General features: G+C 52.5%; 4 protein-coding genes across 6 annotated transcripts; 3 read left to right on the top strand and 1 right to left on the bottom strand.

Moving 5' to 3' along the window:
* The first annotated feature begins 9 nt into the window (after positions 1–9).
* CCDC28B (coiled-coil domain containing 28B) lies at positions 10–3,325 on the top strand. 3 transcript variants are annotated; one of them, XM_033080605.1, is made up of 7 exons: positions 372–448; positions 596–698; positions 1,281–1,512; positions 1,591–1,745; positions 2,622–2,776; positions 2,861–2,883; positions 3,203–3,325. In XM_033080605.1, the coding sequence occupies exons 3-7, from the start codon at positions 1,358–1,360 to the stop codon at positions 3,252–3,254; spliced, it is 540 nt and encodes a 179-aa protein (XP_032936496.1). In that variant the 5' UTR covers positions 372–448; positions 596–698; positions 1,281–1,357; the 3' UTR covers positions 3,255–3,325. The 3 variants fall into 3 exon arrangements, with proteins under 3 accessions (XP_032936494.1, XP_032936495.1, XP_032936496.1); XM_033080603.2 differs by lacking the exon at positions 596–698 and having other exon boundaries at positions 10–448; XM_033080604.2 differs by having other exon boundaries at positions 360–698.
* A 38-nt stretch (positions 3,326–3,363) lies between these two features.
* On the top strand, positions 3,364–6,213 carry IQCC (IQ motif containing C). The gene is made up of 5 exons (XM_042780008.1): positions 3,364–3,504; positions 3,719–3,991; positions 4,435–4,705; positions 4,797–4,906; positions 5,761–6,213. The coding sequence occupies exons 1-5, from the start codon at positions 3,364–3,366 to the stop codon at positions 5,860–5,862; spliced, it is 897 nt and encodes a 298-aa protein (XP_042635942.1). The 3' UTR covers positions 5,863–6,213.
* A 1,298-nt stretch (positions 6,214–7,511) lies between these two features.
* TMEM234 (transmembrane protein 234) lies at positions 7,512–9,952 on the bottom strand. The gene is made up of 5 exons (XM_042780007.1): positions 9,867–9,952; positions 9,464–9,752; positions 8,816–8,882; positions 8,576–8,668; positions 7,512–8,046 (listed from the first exon to the last, which is right to left on the bottom strand). The coding sequence occupies exons 1-5, from the start codon at positions 9,950–9,952 to the stop codon at positions 7,985–7,987; spliced, it is 597 nt and encodes a 198-aa protein (XP_042635941.1). The 3' UTR covers positions 7,512–7,984.
* On the top strand, positions 9,907–17,630 carry EIF3I (eukaryotic translation initiation factor 3 subunit I). Its single transcript, XM_033080602.2, has 11 exons — positions 9,907–9,953; positions 10,151–10,243; positions 10,338–10,425; positions 10,893–10,958; positions 12,945–13,094; positions 13,166–13,293; positions 15,764–15,874; positions 16,170–16,259; positions 16,703–16,776; positions 16,917–17,009; positions 17,285–17,630. Exons 1-11 carry the CDS (start codon positions 9,951–9,953, stop codon positions 17,364–17,366), a joined length of 978 nt encoding a protein of 325 aa, XP_032936493.1. The 5' UTR covers positions 9,907–9,950; the 3' UTR covers positions 17,367–17,630.
* Positions 17,631–17,983: the final 353 nt, after the last annotated feature.

The raw sequence follows: 17,983 nt of genomic DNA, 5'->3' as shown, positions 1-17,983 counted from the left end.
GGCGAGTGAAGATTTTGGGGTTTGGGGTGACCACATCGCCTTCCATGTATCCCAGAGCTCTGTTCCTGCGTTCCCGGTGGGAATGAGGGCTGGGAGGGACATCCTGCTGCAGTGGAGAGGGGATGTCCTCGCTCAGGGGGGGACATCGCGGTGTCCCCAACCCCTGGCTCAGCGATGCTGCAGCCACCAAGAGCCGCCAGCCCTGAGGGTCCTGGCCCTGGGGCTACCAATCCCCACCCCCGGCTGGTTCCTTGTGCCCCCATCGGCTCCGAAATGTCCAAGACGGGTTTAAAATCCTGCCGGGATTTACAGGAGCAGCCGCGCTCGGCCTGGAAGGGGGGGGACGGGGCTTGTTTAATCCCTGCCAGCGCTGGAGGCCCTGCCCGGCTCCTTCAGCACGGACGGATCCCGCGATCGCCGCGCTCGGGGACACCGGAGGGGACTCGGGGTAAAGCGGCGGGACCGGGAGGGGACGGCAGGAACGAGCCGGGGGCTCCGGGATCAGCATCCCACCGCATTCCCGAGCTGCGGGATGCTGATCCCGGGGCCGGGGATCCTGGAGGAAGTTCCCTTTCCCTTTAAATGCAAATCCCAGGCTGTGCGGACCGTGTCCGGTGGGCTCGGGGTGTCCGGCGGGATCGGGGTGTCCGGCGGGATCGGGGTATCGGCTCCCGGAGGCCGGAGCGGGCCTGGCACAGGTCAGTCCCGGCCGTGGCGCTCCGGACAGCGGCCGGAGGCTGCGGACAGAGGGGACAAAAGGGACAAAGGGGACAGAGGGGCTCCGCAGCCCCCGGAGCTGCCCCGTCCCGACACCGCGCGGGGCTCGGGGACTCGGCGGCACAAACGGGTGGGTGCCGGTCCCCACGCGGTCCCGCTGTCACCGGGGTGGTTCGGGGCCGAAATCCTCTTTTCCATCGAGAGACGGGGCCGCGGCTGCGGTTCAGGCCCTGGCCGAGCTCCTGCGGGGAGAGCGGAGCCCCTCCCGGGAACGGGGAACCGAGCTCGGGCTCCGCTCCGAGCTCCTGCTCCGCTCCTCCCGCTCCACCGAGCCCTGGGGCGGCTCGCGGTGCCCCTGGCTGTCCCCGCTTTGTCCCGGGGCTGTCCCCTCTTTATCCCAGAGGTCCCGGTGCCCCTGGCTGTTCCCCCTTTGTCCCAGAGGTCCCGGTCCCCTCCGCTGTCCCCTCTTTGTCCCGGGGCTCCCGGTGCCTCTCCGCTGTCCCCCCTTGTCCCGGGGATCCCCGGGCAGCCGAGCCCTGTCCCCAGCCATCCTCTCCGTGCAGGGCAGGAGCCTCCCAGCGCCGTGTCCGCCGCACGCAGGGCGCGATCCCGCATCCCCCGCAGCCCCCGCGGCGCGGCCATGGAGGAGCGGAGGAAGAAGCGGAGCCCCAAGCCCTGCCTGGCTCAGCCGCCGCCCTCCGCAGCCCCGCGGCCGCTGCCCCCGAGCAAGAGCACGTCCTTCGCGCTGCCGCTGCCCACGCTGCCCTCGCCCCGGCAGCGGCCGCGGCCCCGCCGGTCAGTGCGGCCGGGGGGGACCCGGGGAGCCCCGAAAGGAGCGGCCGGGGCGATGCCAACGCCGTGTTCCCCGCGCAGGGCGAGCAAGGAGCGGGCGCGGGCGGGCGCGGGGGGATCCCGGGGGGCTCCGCTCCAGCACAGCTTCCTCACGGATGTGTCCGACGTGTGCGAGATGGAGGGGGGGCTGCTCGGCCTCCTCAGCGACTTCCACTCGGGAAAGCTGCAGGCGTTCGGTGAGGAGGGGGAGCGGGGGCTGAGGGGTGCGGTGGAGCCACGGGGAAGGGGGGATGGGGATGGGATGGGATTTTGGGATGGGATTTTGGGGTGGGATGGGATGGGATTTTGGGATGGGATTTTGGGATGGGATGGGATGGGATGGGATTTTGGGATGGGATGGGATTTTGGGGTGGGATTTTGGGATGGGATGGGATTTTGGGATGGGATTTTGGGATGGGATTTTGGGATGGGATTTTAGGGTGGGAATTTGGGATGAGATTTTGGGGTGGGTTTTTAGGGTGGGATTTTGGGGTGGGATGGACACAAGGAAGGAACAGGTTGGGGAGTTTTGAATCCATGGGAAAAGGGTGGGATGGGGAAAACGTTGGATCCATAGGGAAGGAATGGGCTGGGGGATGGATGGATCCTTTCCACAGGCTCAGGTAAGCTGTGGAATGGGGGAATGTCCTGGATCCAAAGGGAGGAATGACCTGGAATGGATGGATGGATGATGGATGATGGATGGATGGATGGATGGATGGATGATGGATGGATGGATGATGGATGGATGATGGATGATGGATCCACAGAGAAGGGGGTTAGGATTGATCTGTAGGGAAGGAATGAGCTGGGGAATCTGATGGATCCTTCCCATGAATCCAGGGAAGGGGTGGGATGGAGGAATGCCCTGGATGTTTATCAGGACTGGGCTGGGGTGATGTCTCTGTGTGGAGCAGGGTGTGATGGAAGGTTCTGGATCTCTCCCCAGGGAAGGAGTGGGCTGGGGGTGATGGTCTCGGGTGTGATGGAAGGTTCTGGATCTCTCCCCAGGGAAGGAGTGGGCTGGGGGTGATGGTCTCGGGTGTGATGGAAGGTTCTGGATCTCTCCTCAGGGAAGGAGTGCTCCTTCGAGCAGCTGGAGCACGTGCGGGAGATGCAGGAGAAGCTGGCACGGCTGCACTTCGGCCTGGACGTGTGCGTGGAGGAGCTGCCCGAGGAGCAGAAGAAGGCGGCGGCCGACAGGAACCTGGACCAGCTGCTGGCACACGTGAGTGTCACCCCTGTCCCCTGCCAGTGCTGTGACACCCCCGGGGTCCCCTCGGCCCCTCAGCCTCTGCCTTTGCTCCCACAGCTGGAAGAGCTCAGCAGCTCCATGTATCCTTGGCTGGTGACAGGACGGTGGCAGGGGTGGCAGTGGGAGTGGTGACAGTGACAGTGGCAGTGGCGACAGTGGCAGTGGTGACAGTGGCAGTGGTGGCAGTGATGGCGGTGATAGTGGTGGTGGTAGTGATGACAATGATGGCAGTGACAGCGATGGCAGTGATGACGGTGGCGGTGACAGTGGTGACAGTGACAGCGATGGTGGTGGCAGTGCCAATAGTGGCAGTGGCAGTGGCAGTGGTGACAGTGGCAGTGATGACAATGACGCTGGTGACAGTGACGGTGCCGGCGCTTCCCCTTGACCCGCTCTCAGACAGAAGCTGCACCTGGCCGAGAGCTCGGACCCCGAGGACGCGGCGCCCTGACCCCGACCTTGTCCCTGTCCCTGTCCCCGCTCCGGGCCCCCCCATCCCCGGGCCCCTCAACCAGGCCCGGCCGGGCCCCCCCCATCATGGCGGCGCGGGTCGCGGCACGATGACGTCAACAAACCTCGTGGGTCGCGATCCGATGACGTCACCAGACGGCGCCGTTGCCATGGCGGCCGCGCTGGGCCCGCGGGCCGGGGCTGAGGCCGAGGAGCGGCGGCGGCTCCTCCGCGCCGTGACCCGGCTGCAGGTACGGGACGGGACCGGGGAAACAGGGCTGGGGAAGGGAAGGGAAGGGAAGGGAAGGGAAGGGAAGGGAAGGGAAGGGAAGGGAAGGGAAGGGAAGGGAAGGGAAGGGAAGGGAAGGGAAGGGAAGGGAAGGGAAGGGAAGGGAAGGGAAGGGAAGGGAAGGGAAGGGAAGGGTGGTGAGGCCTGTGGGGGGCACATCTGGATGAGACCCTTGGGGTGGCACATCTGGAAAGGCCCATGAGGGCACATCTGGCACGGGGGGATGCTCCAGGCCGGGCTGGGCCGCGCTCGGTGCCGGTGCCGGTGCCGGTTCCGGTTCCAGCGCTGCCCCCGGGCCGTGCCAGGCCTGTGCCAGGGGGTTCCTGCTGCGGAGGCGGCTCCGGGGCCTGCGGGAGGAGTTCGAGGCCGTGGTGCTGGAGATCGAGGGGGACCTGAGGCACCTGCGCTGGACCGGCCGCGTTCTGCAGCAGCCGCGCTTCGACCCCGAGGTTCGTGAGCGGCGGGGGAACATTCCTGGGAATGGGACCGGGAACGGGACCGGGAACAGGACCGGGAACGGGACCGGGAACGGGACTGGGAGCATTCCCAGAAATTGGGAATTTTAGCCTGCTAAAGGTGCCGAGTTCATGCCCCTGCCCTGTCCCCACCCTGCCCAGATGATTCCCCTTTCCTTGCTCCCACCTGTCGTACAAAAAGCTTTGTGATGGCTCAGAGCCACTTTCCAGACCTTTGTATTTTCTTTTCTAGATTTTCTTTTGTGTATTTTAATCTCTTTGTTGATATTTCTTTATATTTTCTCTATATTTTTCCCTATTCATCTTCATTTTTTTTTCATATTTTCTTTTAGACTTGCCTGATTTTTAAAATATTTTTTCTTTTTTTTTTACCCTCTTTATATTGGTTTTTTTTTTTTTTCTTTTCCTTTTGGCAGCCCTCCCCAGTAAAGCCCTTGGCTCCAGGGGAGGCTGTAAAGAATGAGTCCATTTCCAAAAAATCCTTGGAGAAGCTGGATCCCCCTGGAGCAGAGCGGGCTGGGAGCTTTGGGAATGTCCCCTCCTCATCCCCCCTGCCCCCAAAACCCCCAAAATCCCCAAATTTGGGGTGTGGTGCTGCTAAAAGCCTGGAAAAGGAGGGAAGAGCCCTGGCAGGGAGTCAGGAGTGGGACAAGGAATGGGACAGCAACCACCATGGAGCCAGCCCAGGTAAGGACCACAAAACCTCAGGAGTATTTTGGGAAAGCTGGGACAGCTCCCACAATCTGGATTTTTTAATGATTCTCCCATTTTTTGGCAGAAATCCCAGAGGACCTGCAGGGCCTTTCCCACTGGGAGCTGCAATCCCACAGGAATCATCTCAGGATGGAGCTGCTGTGGATCCAACAGGCCATTGCCAGCAGGAAACAGGTGAGGGCTGCTCCTGCCTCACCCAAACACCTCTGGGATGGGCTGCACTCACTTTTATGGGATTGGGGTGGCTGTGACAGGGATTTCATAATTTGGGTTTCTCTCTCTGTCACCCCAAACACCCCTGGGATGTTTGCACTCACTTTTCCAGGGACTGGGACAGCTGTGACAGAGATTCCATTGCTTGATTTTCTCTCTCTCTCACCCCAAACATCTCTGGGATGGGCTGCACTCCATTTTCCAGGAACTGGGGTGGCTGTGGCAGGGATTTCATTGCTTTATTTTTTTTGTCTCTCACCCCAAACACCTCTGGGATGTTTGCACTCACTTTTATGGGATTGGAGTGGCTGTGGCAGGGATTTCATCACTTGGGTTTCTCTCTCTGTCACCCCAAACACTTCTGGGATGGGCTGCACTCACTTTTCCAGGCATTGGAGTGGCTGTGGCAGGGATTTCATTGCTTTATTTTCTCTCTCTGTCACCCCAAACACCTCTGGGATGGGCTGCTCTCACTTTTCTGGGATTGGGGCAGCTGTGACAGGGATTTCATTGCTTGGTTTTCTCTCTCTATCACCCCAAACACTTCTGGGATGGGCTGCACTCACTTTTTCAGGGATTAGGGAGGCTGTGGCAGGGATTTCATTGCCTGATTTTCTCTCTCTCTCACCCCAAACATCTCTGGGATGTTTGCACTCACTTTTCCAGGAATTGGAGTGGCTGTGGCAGGGATTTCATTGCTTTATTTTTTTTTTGTCTCTCACCCCAAACACCCCTGGGATGGGCTGCACTCACTTTTCCAGGGACTGGGACAGCTGTGGCAGGGATTTCATTGCTTGGTTTTCTCTCTTTCACAGTTCCTGATGCTAAAACAGAAGCTGGGAATTCCCAACCACTCTGGAATTCCTGAGTTCTTGGATTGGTGTGGAGAAGCTCTGCAGCAGCAGCACCAGCCCTGATGTTTCTCACTCCAGAAAAACGTGGGAAGAAAAATCTTTTTGTGGATATTTGGTCCAAGCAGGATCAAACATCATCAGCCAGGAGTGTCCTGCAGGGATCCATCCCACAAGATCCCAGTTTTTCTTGGCTGAGCTGGATGATCCAAGTGGGAAATGGAGGATTTTCACTTCCAGCTGGTGCTTTTGGTGCTGGAATGGCTGAAGGCAGCAGGACCTGCAGGAATCAGCTCTTCCCACAGAACTGTGTGGATTCCACGTGCTTGGGATGGCTCTGCAATATCCAGGATGTCCACGAGGTGGATTTTGGGAACACTGAGGTGCTGAGTGGGGAGGAGTTCCTGTGCAGGTGGGATGAGATTCCTGCCTGATCTTTGGGATGAGATTCCTGCCTGATCCTGGGCATGAGGCTCATTCCTGCCTGATCCTTGGGATGAGATTCCTGCCTGATCCTTGGGATGAGATTCCTGCCTGATCCTTGGGATGAGATTCCTGCCTGATCCTTGGGATGAGATTCCTGCCTGATCCTTGGCATGAGGCTCATTCCTGCCTGATCCTGGGCATGAGATTCCTGCCTGATTTTGGGATGAGATTCCTGCCTGATCCTTGGCATGAAGCTCATTCCTGCCTGATCCTTGGCATGAGATTCCTGATCCCTGGGCATGAGATTCCTGCCTGATCCTGGGCATGAGATTCCTGCCTGATCCTTGGGATGAGATTCCTGCCTGATTTTGGGATGAGATTCCTGCCTGATCCTTGGGCATGAGGCTCATTCCTGCCTGATCCTTGGCATGAGATTCCTGCTCCCTGGGCATGAGATTCCTGCCTGATCTTGGGATGAGATTCCTGCCTGATCCTTGGCATGAGATTCCTGCCTGATCCTTGGCATGAGATCCCTGCCTGATCCTGGGCATGAAGCTCATTCCTGCCTGATCCTGGCTCATCTCATCCCTGCCTTCCCTCTGGCTCTGGGAATTTTCTCCTGGGGCAGAGCCAGGAAAGGACCTGGTGCTTTCTCAATTCCTTCAGCTCAGGGATGTTCCAGGTCCCTCAGAAAGGGATTTCCCCCACGTGGTGCTGTGGTTCCCTGCCCTTGTGTGGACACTGCAGATGTGGATCTTTCTGTTCTGGAATTATTTTTATTGTTTGGAAATCATAATAATTAAAAAAAAAACTTTTCCTGATGTTGAACCAGTTCCTTCCTGGCTTCCTGATTCCTCCTGTGCAGAGCCAGCTGAGGTGTCCAGGACAGGACAGGCCCTTTGGGATTTCCCAAATAATGCCAGAGGAGGGGTCACAATGCTGATCCATAAATCCTGATGGGAACCTGCTGGCTGCTGCCCTGTACCTGGATCAAATCCTGGAGGATCAAATCCTGGAGGATCAAAGAGCCCTGTGCTTCCTGGTGCTCTGAGGGTGTTGGATGTGGCCACAACTCCCTGCTGCTGGGTTTGCATCCATGGGAACTGGGCTGGGAAGGGGCTGGGCTCAGCAGGGAGGGTTTGAGGTGCTCAGGAGGGTTTTGGGATGATCAGGAGGATGCCCAGGAGGGTTTGGGGTGGGTGGAAGGGTTTGGTCTCAGGGCCTCCCTGAAGGGTTTTAGGGTGGTCAGAAGGGTTTGGGGTAATGAAAACTCCATCAGTGCCAGGAGGTCACACTGGATAATTTATTAACCATTTCTTCTCCCTGCAGAACTGAGATAATTTAACCCTTGTGGTGCTGAAACAGCCCCAAAAATCCCTTCAGGCCCAGAGCACCCCTGGTGCTCAGGGAATGCAATCCATGGATTCTGGAATCCCAAATCTCATCCTGGAGCTCAGGGAATGCAATCCATGGATTCTGGAATCCTAAAACTCAGCCTGGAGCTCAGGGAATGCAATCCATGGATTCTGGAATCCCAAACCTGAGCTTGGAGCTCCCCTGGAGCTCAGGGAATGCAATCCATTGATTCTGGAATCCCAAACCTGAACCTGGAGCTCAGGGAATGCAATCCATGGATTCTGGAATCCCAAATCTCATCCTGGAGCTCAGGCAATGCAATCCATGGATCCTGCCATCCCAAATCTCATCCTGGAGCCCCCTCAGCCTCCAGGGGAGGTGCCTCAGGCCGGGTCCTGCTGCTCCTTCAGGCCCCAGCCATGCACAGGGACACTCCCAGCACGGTGAGCAGCATTCCTGCCACAGCTCCTGGGGGAAGGAACAGGGACAAACTGGGAATGTGCCCCCAACAACCACACAGGAGCTTTCCCAGCTCCTGCACTTTCAAACTTTCCAATTTCCTGCTTTTTTTCCTGACCACCAGTGTTACACTTTAAGCTGTTTTTCAATTTTCTAGCAGTGGAAAATTTTGAGATTTTTTTTTCCTACTTGCAACACAGCATTTTTGTGAAATTTTTTTTGCTTGGTAAAAACATTTTTTGTTTGAGGTGGATTTATTCTTTGCTCATAGTCATAAAAACCTATAAATTCTTTTAGCTTAAATCAGGATTTAAATTGACCAGCCCAGCCCAAAAATCTGTATCAATTCCCTTTCAAGTCCAGCTCTGACCCCAAAGCCTTGTGGGGTGTTTGGGGTGTTCAGAGCAGAGCCCACACTTTATAAATAAAATAAAATAAAATCCTATTAATTAAATCACATAAATCAAATCCTATAAATCAAACCCTATAAATCAAATCTAAGCTGATTTCTTGAGGAAATGCTGGAAGTGGGACTCACTTTTCCCACCAATGTCCTCTCCCAGGATTTTCCCAGTCACCAAGGTCACAACCAAAGCCAGGGAGTTGCAGAGTGGGACTGCCAGGGACAGGTCTGAAATGCAAATTTCAAGTGCAGAAACTTGATTTATTCCTGATGATTCCAAAGCAGCTGCTTGGTGTTTGGTCCAACCACTGACCCACAGAGCTGACCCTGCCCAAAATCCCAGAAATCCACCCAAAACCAGCAGCAGGAGCTGACCTGTGGAGGCCAAGGTGAGGTAGAAGAGGAGAGATCCAGCCTGGTTGAGCAGGAAAGGCACCAGGTACTGCAGGAAAACACAAATCTGGGTGAAAATCGTTATAAATAACTTTGTACTCATTGATTTCCCTGTTATATATTGGTTTATTATCCATCATGTGGTTAATAACAACAAGCCAATAATTTGTTATTTATAACAATCTCTATTTTAACATTATGTTAAGGCCTATAATATATTTATCACACTACTATTTAGATATAATCTACACGGTGCAGACATAAACTGATGGATTATATTATATAAAAACCAGTTAAATTATAAATTGCACCATGCCAAAATCCATGCAAAATAATAACTAATAATAATTAGCAATAACTAATTTGTTATTTATAAAAGTCTCTATTTTAATACTATGTTAAGGCCTATGATACATTTATCACAGTACTGTTTATATATATAAAAAATGTTAATATATATGATATATACTGTTTATATATAATCTATATGATGCATAAACTGATATATATACCATATAAAAAACCAGTTAAAAGGCCATTATAAATTGTGCCATGCCAAAATCTTTGTGATTAACAACATCACGCAAATCCAACACATTTATAATTCATAATTTGTTGTTGAGCTCTCACCTTGGGGTTGAGGCTGAGGAAGCGCAGCTCGGCCAGGAGCTGCCCGAGGCGGCCGCGGCCCCGCAGCTGCTCCATGCCCGCCGCTCCCGCCCTCAGGAAGGGGCCGCTGCCGCCCCAGAGCGCCGCCACCACGGCCAGAGCCGCGGCCTGGCCTGCGGGGACAGCGGGGAGCGTCCGAGGCCAGGCCGGAGGGAGCTCGGGATGATCCCGCAGCTCCTTCCCGCTCCGCCTCCCCGCCCGCACAGCCCGAGCCCCTCTGCACAACCTCCCCCGAGCCCACACAGCCCCTCAGCGCCCACCCAGCCGCGTTTTTCCCCCTTTTCCCAAACAAATCCTCCCCGCCGCCATCACTCTCCCCTCACCCGCGGTCGCCATGGCGACGCGGCGGCACTTCCGGGTTTACCCGGAAGTTTCCGTCTTGTTATTATGACGTATTTCCGTTTCCGAGCCGGAAGTGGCGCCCCCCTCACGGCTCAGCGTGGCCGCCATGGTGAGAGCGGGATCCCCGCGGGCGCGGGGGTCACGGTTTGTGGTCGCCAGCGATGATTTGGCGGCTCCGTCCCCCGCTCCGGTGGCTCCGAGGAGTCCCGGATCGGGGGCTGCGCTCGCTCCCCGGCCTCACCCACGCTTCCCTCCCTCCGCTCGTTTGTTATTTAATTTATTAATTATTTAATTAATGAATTGCAGAAGCCCATCCTGCTGCAGGGCCATGAGCGCTCCATCACGCAGATCAAATACAACCGCGAGGGAGACCTGCTCTTCACCGTGGCCAAAGATCCTGTGAGTGCTCCCCACCCCGGGTAATGAACGCGCCGTGATTAACTGATCACTAATTAATTTTTTGTATATATATATTTTTTTGTTTTTCTCGCAGATTGTGAATGTTTGGTATTCGGTGAATGGGGAGAGGTTGGGCACCTACAATGGGCACACGGGAGCTGTGTGGTGTGTGGATGCCGACTGTATCCTTTGATCCCCAAACCGGTTTAATCCCATATTTTAGTGGCTGATTCATTCCCGGTGCTTCCTCCCGGCTTCTCCTCATTTTCCTCTCGAACAGGAACATTTCACTCTCCTGCTGCTTTATCTTTCCCCATCTTCTGGGTGGTTTTCCTGCCTTGCTACTATTTGGGATAACATCCCAATGGATATTTGGATTTTTTTTTGTGCTTTGTGCTGCTTCCCTCAATGGTTGGGAAGATTTTCCATGGGCAGCAGAGACAAAAGTGTGGAAAAATTGTTTAAATGCAAGAAACCGACCCTTTGCTTTCAAATTTCATGGAAAAATCATGGGATGTTGCAGTGGAAACATTTGTTGCCTTTCCTGGGGTGGATTTTGCCCCAAAATTCCCTTTTTATCCCGGTGCAGAAGCTCCCTGGGTGCCCAGGCAGTGAATTTGGGGCTGATATTCCCTAACTGGTGGCCCAGGGGACACCAGGCACGTCCTGACCGGCTCTGCAGACAACAGCTGTCGGCTCTGGGACTGTGAGACAGGTGAGGCCGTGCCCAAATTCCCCCTGGGGACATCCTGAGCCTGGGGGACTCCAGGAGAGCTGCAGAGGGACAGGACACAGGGGATGGGTGGGTATTGGAGGGGATTCTTCCCTGGGATGGAATTCCCACAGAATCTGTGGCTACCTCATCCCTGGAGGTGTCCCAGGCCAGGTTGGAGCCACCTGGGATGGTGGGAGGTGTCCCTGTCCTGGGCTGGGAGGGCTTTGAGTGTCTTTAACCCAACCCATTCCATGGGAAAAGCTGGGGAACCATTCCAGTCTTCAATCCAAACCATTCCACTCTTCAAACCCAGCCCATTTAATTCTTCCAATCCAAACCATTCCAGTCTTCAAACCCAAACCCTAACCATTCAGTTCTTCCAACCCAACCCATTCCATGAGAAAAGCTGGAAAACTATTTCATTCTTCCAACCCAACCCATGCCATTCTTCCAACCCAAAATGTTCCACTCTTTGAGCCCAGCCCATTCCATGAGAAAAGCTGGAAAACCATTCCATTCCTCCAACCCAACCCATTCCATTCTTCCAACTCAAACCCAAACCATTCAGTTCTTTGATCCCAAACCATTCCAGTCTTCCAGCCCAGCCTGTTCCATGAGAAAAGCTGGAAAACCATTCTGTTCTTGGAATCCAACCCATTTTGTTCTTCCAACCCAACTCATTCCTTCTTCCAACCCAAACCCAACTTATTCCACTCTTCCAACCCAACCCATTCCATGAAAAAAGTTGGAAGCCCATTCCAGTTCATTCCTCCAACCCAACCCATTCCATTCTGCCAGCCCATTCCACTTTTCCAACCCAACCCATTCCTTGCTAAAAGCTGGAAAACCATTCCAGTCTTCCAACCCATTCCATGAGAAAAGCTGGAAACCCATTCCACTCTTCCAACCCAAACCCAACTCATTCCACTCTTCCAACCCAACTCATTCCACTCTTCCAACCCAAGTCATTCCATGAGAAAAGCTGGGAAACCATTCAGCTCTTCCAACCCAAACCCAGCCCATTCCACTCTTAAAACCCAACCCATTCTTTGCTAAATGCTGGAAACCCATCCCACTCTTCCAACCCAACCCCTCCCACTCTTCCAACCCAAGTCATTCCACTCTTCCAACCCAACCCATTCCATGAGAAAAGCTGGAAACCCATTCCAGTCTTCCAGCCCAAACCCAACTCATCCCACTCTGCCAACCCAGCCCATTCTACTCTTCCATCCCAAACCAAACCCATTCAGCTCTTCCAACCCAAACCCAGCCCATTCGATTCTTCCAACCCAACCCATTCCATTCTTCCAACCCAAACCCAACTCATTCCATTCTTCCAACCCAAACCAAACCCATCCCACTCTTCCAACCCAACCCATTCCATGAGAAAAGCTGGAAAACCATTCAACTCTTCCAACCCAAACCCCAACTCATCCCACTCTTCCAACCCAAACCCAACTCATTCCACTCTTTCAACCCAAGTCATTCCATGAGAAAAGCTGGAAAACCATTCAACTCTTCCAACCCAACTCATTCCCCTCTTCCAACCCAGCCCATTCCATAAGAAAAGCTGGAAAACCATTCAACTCTTCCAACCCAATCCCAACTCATTCCACTTTTCCAACCCAATCCCAACTCATTCCTCTCTTCCAACCCGACTCATTCCATGAGAAAAGCTGGAAACCCATTCCATTCCATTCCTCCAACCCAAGGCATTCCATTCTGCCAACCCATTCCCCTCTTCCAACCAAACCCAACTCACCCCACTCTTCCAACCCAACCCATTCCACTCTTCCATCCCAAACCCAACTCATTCCATTCTTCCATCCCATTCCCCTCTTCCAACCCGACCCATCCCACTCTAAAATCTGGGAGACCCCGCAGTGATTCCTGCGTGGCTCAGCAGTGACTCCCAGCCCCTCCTGCTGTCCCTGCCCTCCTTTCCCACCCTTTCCCACCCATCCCTGATGTCTGTGCTGCTCCCAGGGAAGCAGCTGGCCCTGGTGAAGACCAGCTCAGCCGTGAGGACGTGCGGCTTCGACTTTGGAGGGAACATCATCATGTTCTCCACGGACAAGCAGATGGGATACCAGTGCTTCGTCAGCTTCTTCGACCTGAGGGACCCCAGCCAGATTGGTGAGCTTCCCCTGGGCTCTCAGGGGGTTGGGAATGCTCCCTCTGGGCTGCCTGACTCCTCCTTCCCACAGAGAACAACGAGCCCTACATGAAGATTCCCTGCAGCGATTCCAAGATCACCAGCGCCGTGTGGGGCCCGCTCGGGGAGTTCATCATCGCTGGCCACGAGAATGGGGAGCTCAACCAGTTCAGTGCCAAGGTCAGGGCCTGGGGGAGGCTGGAGCAGCATTGCCATGGGGGTCAGGGCTGGAATTGGGGGTTTGGGGCTGCAAACAGCAGCTCCAGCAAGGAGAGTTTAAATATTTGTTTGAATATTCAGGAGGGTCCCCTGAGCGAGGCTGGAATGGGCACAGCACTGAGATGTGGAAATAAATCCATTCCTAAATTATATTCCAATCCAAAGCATTCCAGGGTTATATTCCATGTTGTTTTTAATGATGGAATCACTTCCCAGCTCCCTGAAAATTCCTCTTTCCCAGGGACATGGAACTGAATCCATTCCTAAATTCTGTTCCCACACAAAGCATTCCAGGATTCTATTCCATGTTGTTTTTAGTGATGGAATCACTTCCCAGCTTCCTGAAAACTCTTCCTCTCCCCTGTTAAAATATGAGCAAGGCTGGGGACAGCACAGAGATGTGGAAATAAATCCATTCCTAAATTCTCTTCCAACCCAAAGCTTTCCAGGATTCTATTCCATGTTGTTTTTAATGTGGGAATCACTTCCCAGCTCCCTGAAAATTCCTCTTCCCCTCTCCTGTTAAAATATGAGCAAGGCTGGAAGTGACAGAACACAGAGATGTGGAAATAAATCCATTTATAAATTCCCTTCCAACCCAAAATATTCCAGGATTCTGTTGATTCTATTCCATGTTATTTTTGATCAGGGAATAATTTCCCAGCTCCCTGAAAACTCCTCTTCCCCTCTCCTGTTAAAACATGAGCAAGGCTGGAAGTGACAGAGCACAGAGATGTGGAACTGAATCCATTCCTAAATTCTTTTCCAACCCCAAAACATTCCAGAATTCTCTTCCATGTTGTTTTTAATGTGGGAATCACTTCCCAGCTCCCTGAAAACCCCTCTTCCCCAGGGACATGTAACTGAATCCATTCCTAAATTCTATTCCCACACAAAGCATTCCAGGATTCTATTCCATGTTATTTTTAATGATGGAATCAATTCCCAGCTCCCTGAAAACTCTTCCCCTCCCCTGTTAAAATATGAGGCTCCCCTGGGCAAGGCTGGGAACAGCACAGAGATGTGGAAATAAATCCATTCCTAAATTCTTTTCCAACCCAAAGCATTCCAGGATTCTCTTCCATGTTGTTTTTAATGTGGGAATCACTTCCCAACTCCCTGAAAATTTCTCTTCCCCTCTCCTGTTAAAACATGAGCAAGGCTGGAAGTTACACAGCACAGAGATGTGGAACTGAATCCATTTCTAAATTATTTTCCAACCCAAAGCATTCCAGGATTCTATTCCATGTTATTTTTAATGATGGAATCAATTCCCAGCTCCCTGAAAACTCTTCCCCTCCCCTGTTAAAATATGAGGCTCCCCTGGGCAAGGCTGGGAACAGCACAGAGATGTGGAAATAAATCCATTCCTAAATTCTTTTCCAACCCCAAAGCATTTCAGGATTGTATTCCAGGTTTTTTTTTAATAAGGGAATCACTTCCCAGCTCCCTGATAATTCCTCTTCCCCTCTCCTGTTAAAATATGAGCAAAGCTGGAAGTGACAGAGCACAGAGACGTGGAAATAAATCCATTTATAAATTCCCTTTCAACCCAAAATATTCCAGGATTCTGTTGATTCTATTCCATGTTATTTTTGATCAGGGAATAATTTCCCAGCTCCTTGAAAATTCCTCTTCCCCTCTCCTGTTAAAACATGAGCAAGGCTGGAAGTGACAGAGCACAGAGATGTGGAAATAAATCCATTTATAAATTATTTTCCAACCCCAAAACATTCCAGGATTCTATTCCATGTTATTTTTAATGATGGAATCATTTCCCAGCTCCCTGAAAATTCCTTTACCCCAGGGACATGTAACTGAATCCATTCCTAAATTCTATTCCCACACAAAGCATTCCAGGATTCTATTCCATGTTGTTTTCAATGTGGGAATCATTTCCCAACTCCCTGAAAATTTCTCTTCCCCTCTCCTGTTAAAATATGAGGCTCCCCTGGGCAAGGCTGAGAACAGCACAGAGATGTGGAAATAAATCCATTCCTAAATTCTTTTCCAACCCCAAAGCATTTCAGGATTGTATTCCAGGTTTTTTTTTAATAAGGGAATCACTTCCCATCTCCCTGATAATTCCTCTTCTCCTCTCCTGTTAAAATATGAACAAATCTGGAAGTGACAGAGCACAGAGATGTAGAAATAAATCCATTCCTAAATTATTTTCCAACCCAAAGCATTCCAGGATTCTATTCCATGTTATTTTTAATGATGGAATCAATTCCCAGCTCCCTGAAAACTCTTCCCCTCTCCTGTTAAAATATGAGACTCCCCTGGGCAAAGCTGGGAGCAGCACAGAGATGTGGAAATAAATCCATTTCTAAATTATTTTCCAACCCCAAACATTCCAGGATTCTCTTCCATGTTATTTTTAATGTGGGAATCACTTCCCAGCTCCCTGAAAATTCCTCTTCCCCTGCAGTCAGGGGAGCAGCTCTCCAATATCAAGGAGCACACCAAGCAAATCAACGACATCCAGACCTCCCGGGACATGACCATGTTCATCACTGCTTCCAAGGACAACACAGCCAAGGTGAGCTTTTCTCTGGGCATTTCCTGCCAGGATTTCTGCTCACAGGGGGGTTTTGTTCCTTGGGAATGTTCAGTGAGAAAAGGGGAGGTGCTAAATGAGCAGGCATTGAAAATTAAACAATTAAACAAAATTAAACAATTTTTTTTGCCAGTTTGCCACATCTGGAAGGCAAAAATTTCTCTTTTCTGGGGGAATATTTTTGGGATTTGAACTTGCAGAGGGAACATCCATCCAGATAAGGCCCAGCAGCTGGAGCTGAGAGTTAATTCATGGATTTCTCCTTTTTCTCTTGCAGCTCTTTGACTGCACATCCCTGGAGCACCTGAAGACGTTCCGGACGGAGCGGCCGGTGAACTCTGCTGCCCTTTCCCCCATTTTTGACCACGTGAGGATGAGTTCCCTCAGCTCAATCTGATCCAAACTCACCCTGGGATTCCTGCACTGGGAGTTTTCCCAGTCCAGCCTAAAACCAGGAGTCTGGGAGTTTCCTAAAATCAGGAGCCTGGGGAGTTTTACTGGGTCTGGCAACACTGAGAACAAAGTTTTGTGTTGTCAGGGAGGTGGGAATTCCTCTGAGGGTTGCAGGGCTGCTGATGGATTTGTGGGATTTGTGGGATTTGTGGGAAGTGCTGGGAGCACTCACCACCCCTGGAGGTGTCCAGGGAACCTCTGGACCTGGCACTCACTGCTCTAAACTGGTTCCAAGGTGGGGATCAATGTTGGGCTGGAGCTTGGAGGTTTTTCCCAGCCTCAGTGACCCCAGGATTCCCCAAATCCCAGAGGGAAGCACTGAAGGGTTGGCATTTCTCTGCTTTCTCTCCCCTGCAGGTGGTGCTGGGTGGAGGGCAGGAGGCCATGGATGTCACCACAACCTCCACCAGGATTGGCAAATTCGAGGCCAGGTTGGTCTGAACACCCCAGGGATTGCATTTCACTTTCTTTGGAGGAGCTGGCAGTGCTGGAGAAACCCTTGAGGGTTTTGTTGGGTTTATTTTTTGATGATTCTGTGGTTCTGTTACAATTTAAATTTTCTTCCTGCCAGGTTCTTCCACTTGGCCTTTGAGGAGGAGTTTGGCAGAGTCAAGGGCCACTTTGGGCCCATCAACAGCGTCGCCTTCCACCCTGATGGCAAGAGGTGAGAGCTCCCTGGGCATTTACAGTGTCCCCAACCCACCCAATCAATCCCACTTTTTAATTCAATCTCACAACATTTCTGTGATGGGAATGAAACCAACACCTGAATTCCCCCATTCTGATCCATCCCAGGGCGTCCCTCACACCCTGCCCCACACTTTGACCACATCTCTGATTTTTGTGATTCCTGTCTGAGTTTCAGGAGGGGGTGGTGAGGTCAGACTTCCCTTTCTTTGCTCCCAGCAGCATTTCTGAGTCTCCCTTTCCTCCCTGCAGCTACAGCAGTGGGGGTGAGGATGGCTACGTCCGCATCCACTACTTCGACCCCCAGTACTTCGAGTTCGAGTTTGAAGCCTGAAGGAGAATTTCCCTCTCCTCTCCTCTTCTTTTCCCTTCTCCAACCCTTTGCCTCCACCACAGGACTCTTGGGAAGGCCTGAAGTTGTTCTTGGCAGCGATTTTTGGGAAGTTGGGGAAGTGGGAACTCCAAGCAAAGGGCAGGAGTGGATTTTACTGGAATAAAAGTGAAGGGAACTGGGTTGGCTGCCTGCCTGCTGGGCATATTTATAAACCAGGGGAGGGGAAAAAAAGAGGAAATAAATAGAAATCTTTTCTAAACACAAGGAAAACCACCTCTGTGGGGATTTTTTAGCTGGGTTTTTTTTTTTTCTCCATCTGAACCAAAATTAACCCAAGGACTTTGTTTTCCCAGCTCTTGTTCCACACCCATGGAGCAGTGCTGCTCCTCCTGGGACCTCTGCCCATCCATGAACTCCATCCCAGGGAGGCTCCCCAGCCTCAGGCCCAGCCCTGAAGTGTGAAAAGGGTGGAAGTGCAGCAGCCAGGAATTGTTTTCCAGCTGCCACGCACGCGCCCGGCCCCTTTGTTTATCTGCTGGGCTGACCCCGAGCCAGCTTTCCTCATGGAACAGTTATTTCCTGCAGATCTCACCCTCCTGTCTCTCCAGAGGGATGGG

This window comes from Catharus ustulatus, chromosome 26, assembly GCF_009819885.2.
Source record: "Catharus ustulatus isolate bCatUst1 chromosome 26, bCatUst1.pri.v2, whole genome shotgun sequence".
Lineage (NCBI taxonomy): Eukaryota > Metazoa > Chordata > Aves > Passeriformes > Turdidae > Catharus > Catharus ustulatus.
Note: the sequence above shows the minus strand (reverse complement) of the source record. Positions and strands in the feature narration are given on the sequence as shown.

What these genes read in the sequence shown, in the direction of transcription:
- CCDC28B (XM_033080603.2), top strand. Translation starts at nt 175, where the DNA reads ATGCTGCAGCCACCAAGAGCCGCCAGCCCTGAGGGTCCTGGCCCTGGG. An exon ending in GACACCGGAGGGGACTCGGG is followed by an intron (nt 449 to 1,280) that starts GTAAAGCGGCGG and finishes CTCTCCGTGCAG; the next exon opens with GGCAGGAGCCTCCCAGCGCC. An exon ending in CAGCGGCCGCGGCCCCGCCG is followed by an intron (nt 1,513 to 1,590) that starts GTCAGTGCGGCC and finishes TTCCCCGCGCAG; the next exon opens with GGCGAGCAAGGAGCGGGCGC.
- IQCC (XM_042780008.1), top strand. Translation starts at nt 3,364, where the DNA reads ATGACGTCAACAAACCTCGTGGGTCGCGATCCGATGACGTCACCAGAC. An exon ending in GCGCCGTGACCCGGCTGCAG is followed by an intron (nt 3,505 to 3,718) that starts GTACGGGACGGG and finishes TGAGACCCTTGG; the next exon opens with GGTGGCACATCTGGAAAGGC. An exon ending in CCACCATGGAGCCAGCCCAG is followed by an intron (nt 4,706 to 4,796) that starts GTAAGGACCACA and finishes ATTTTTTGGCAG; the next exon opens with AAATCCCAGAGGACCTGCAG.
- EIF3I (XM_033080602.2), top strand. An exon ending in TTTCCCCCATTTTTGACCAC is followed by an intron (nt 16,260 to 16,702) that starts GTGAGGATGAGT and finishes TCTCCCCTGCAG; the next exon opens with GTGGTGCTGGGTGGAGGGCA. An exon ending in TTCCACCCTGATGGCAAGAG is followed by an intron (nt 17,010 to 17,284) that starts GTGAGAGCTCCC and finishes TCCTCCCTGCAG; the next exon opens with CTACAGCAGTGGGGGTGAGG.
- TMEM234 (XM_042780007.1), bottom strand. Translation starts at nt 9,952, where the DNA reads ATGGCGGCCACGCTGAGCCGTGAGGGGGGCGCCACTTCCGGCTCGGAA. An exon ending in TCCTCAGCCTCAACCCCAAG is followed by an intron (nt 8,883 to 9,463) that starts GTGAGAGCTCAA and finishes GTTTTCCTGCAG; the next exon opens with TACCTGGTGCCTTTCCTGCT. An exon ending in AGAGGACATTGGTGGGAAAA is followed by an intron (nt 8,047 to 8,575) that starts GTGAGTCCCACT and finishes TCCTTCCCCCAG; the next exon opens with GAGCTGTGGCAGGAATGCTG.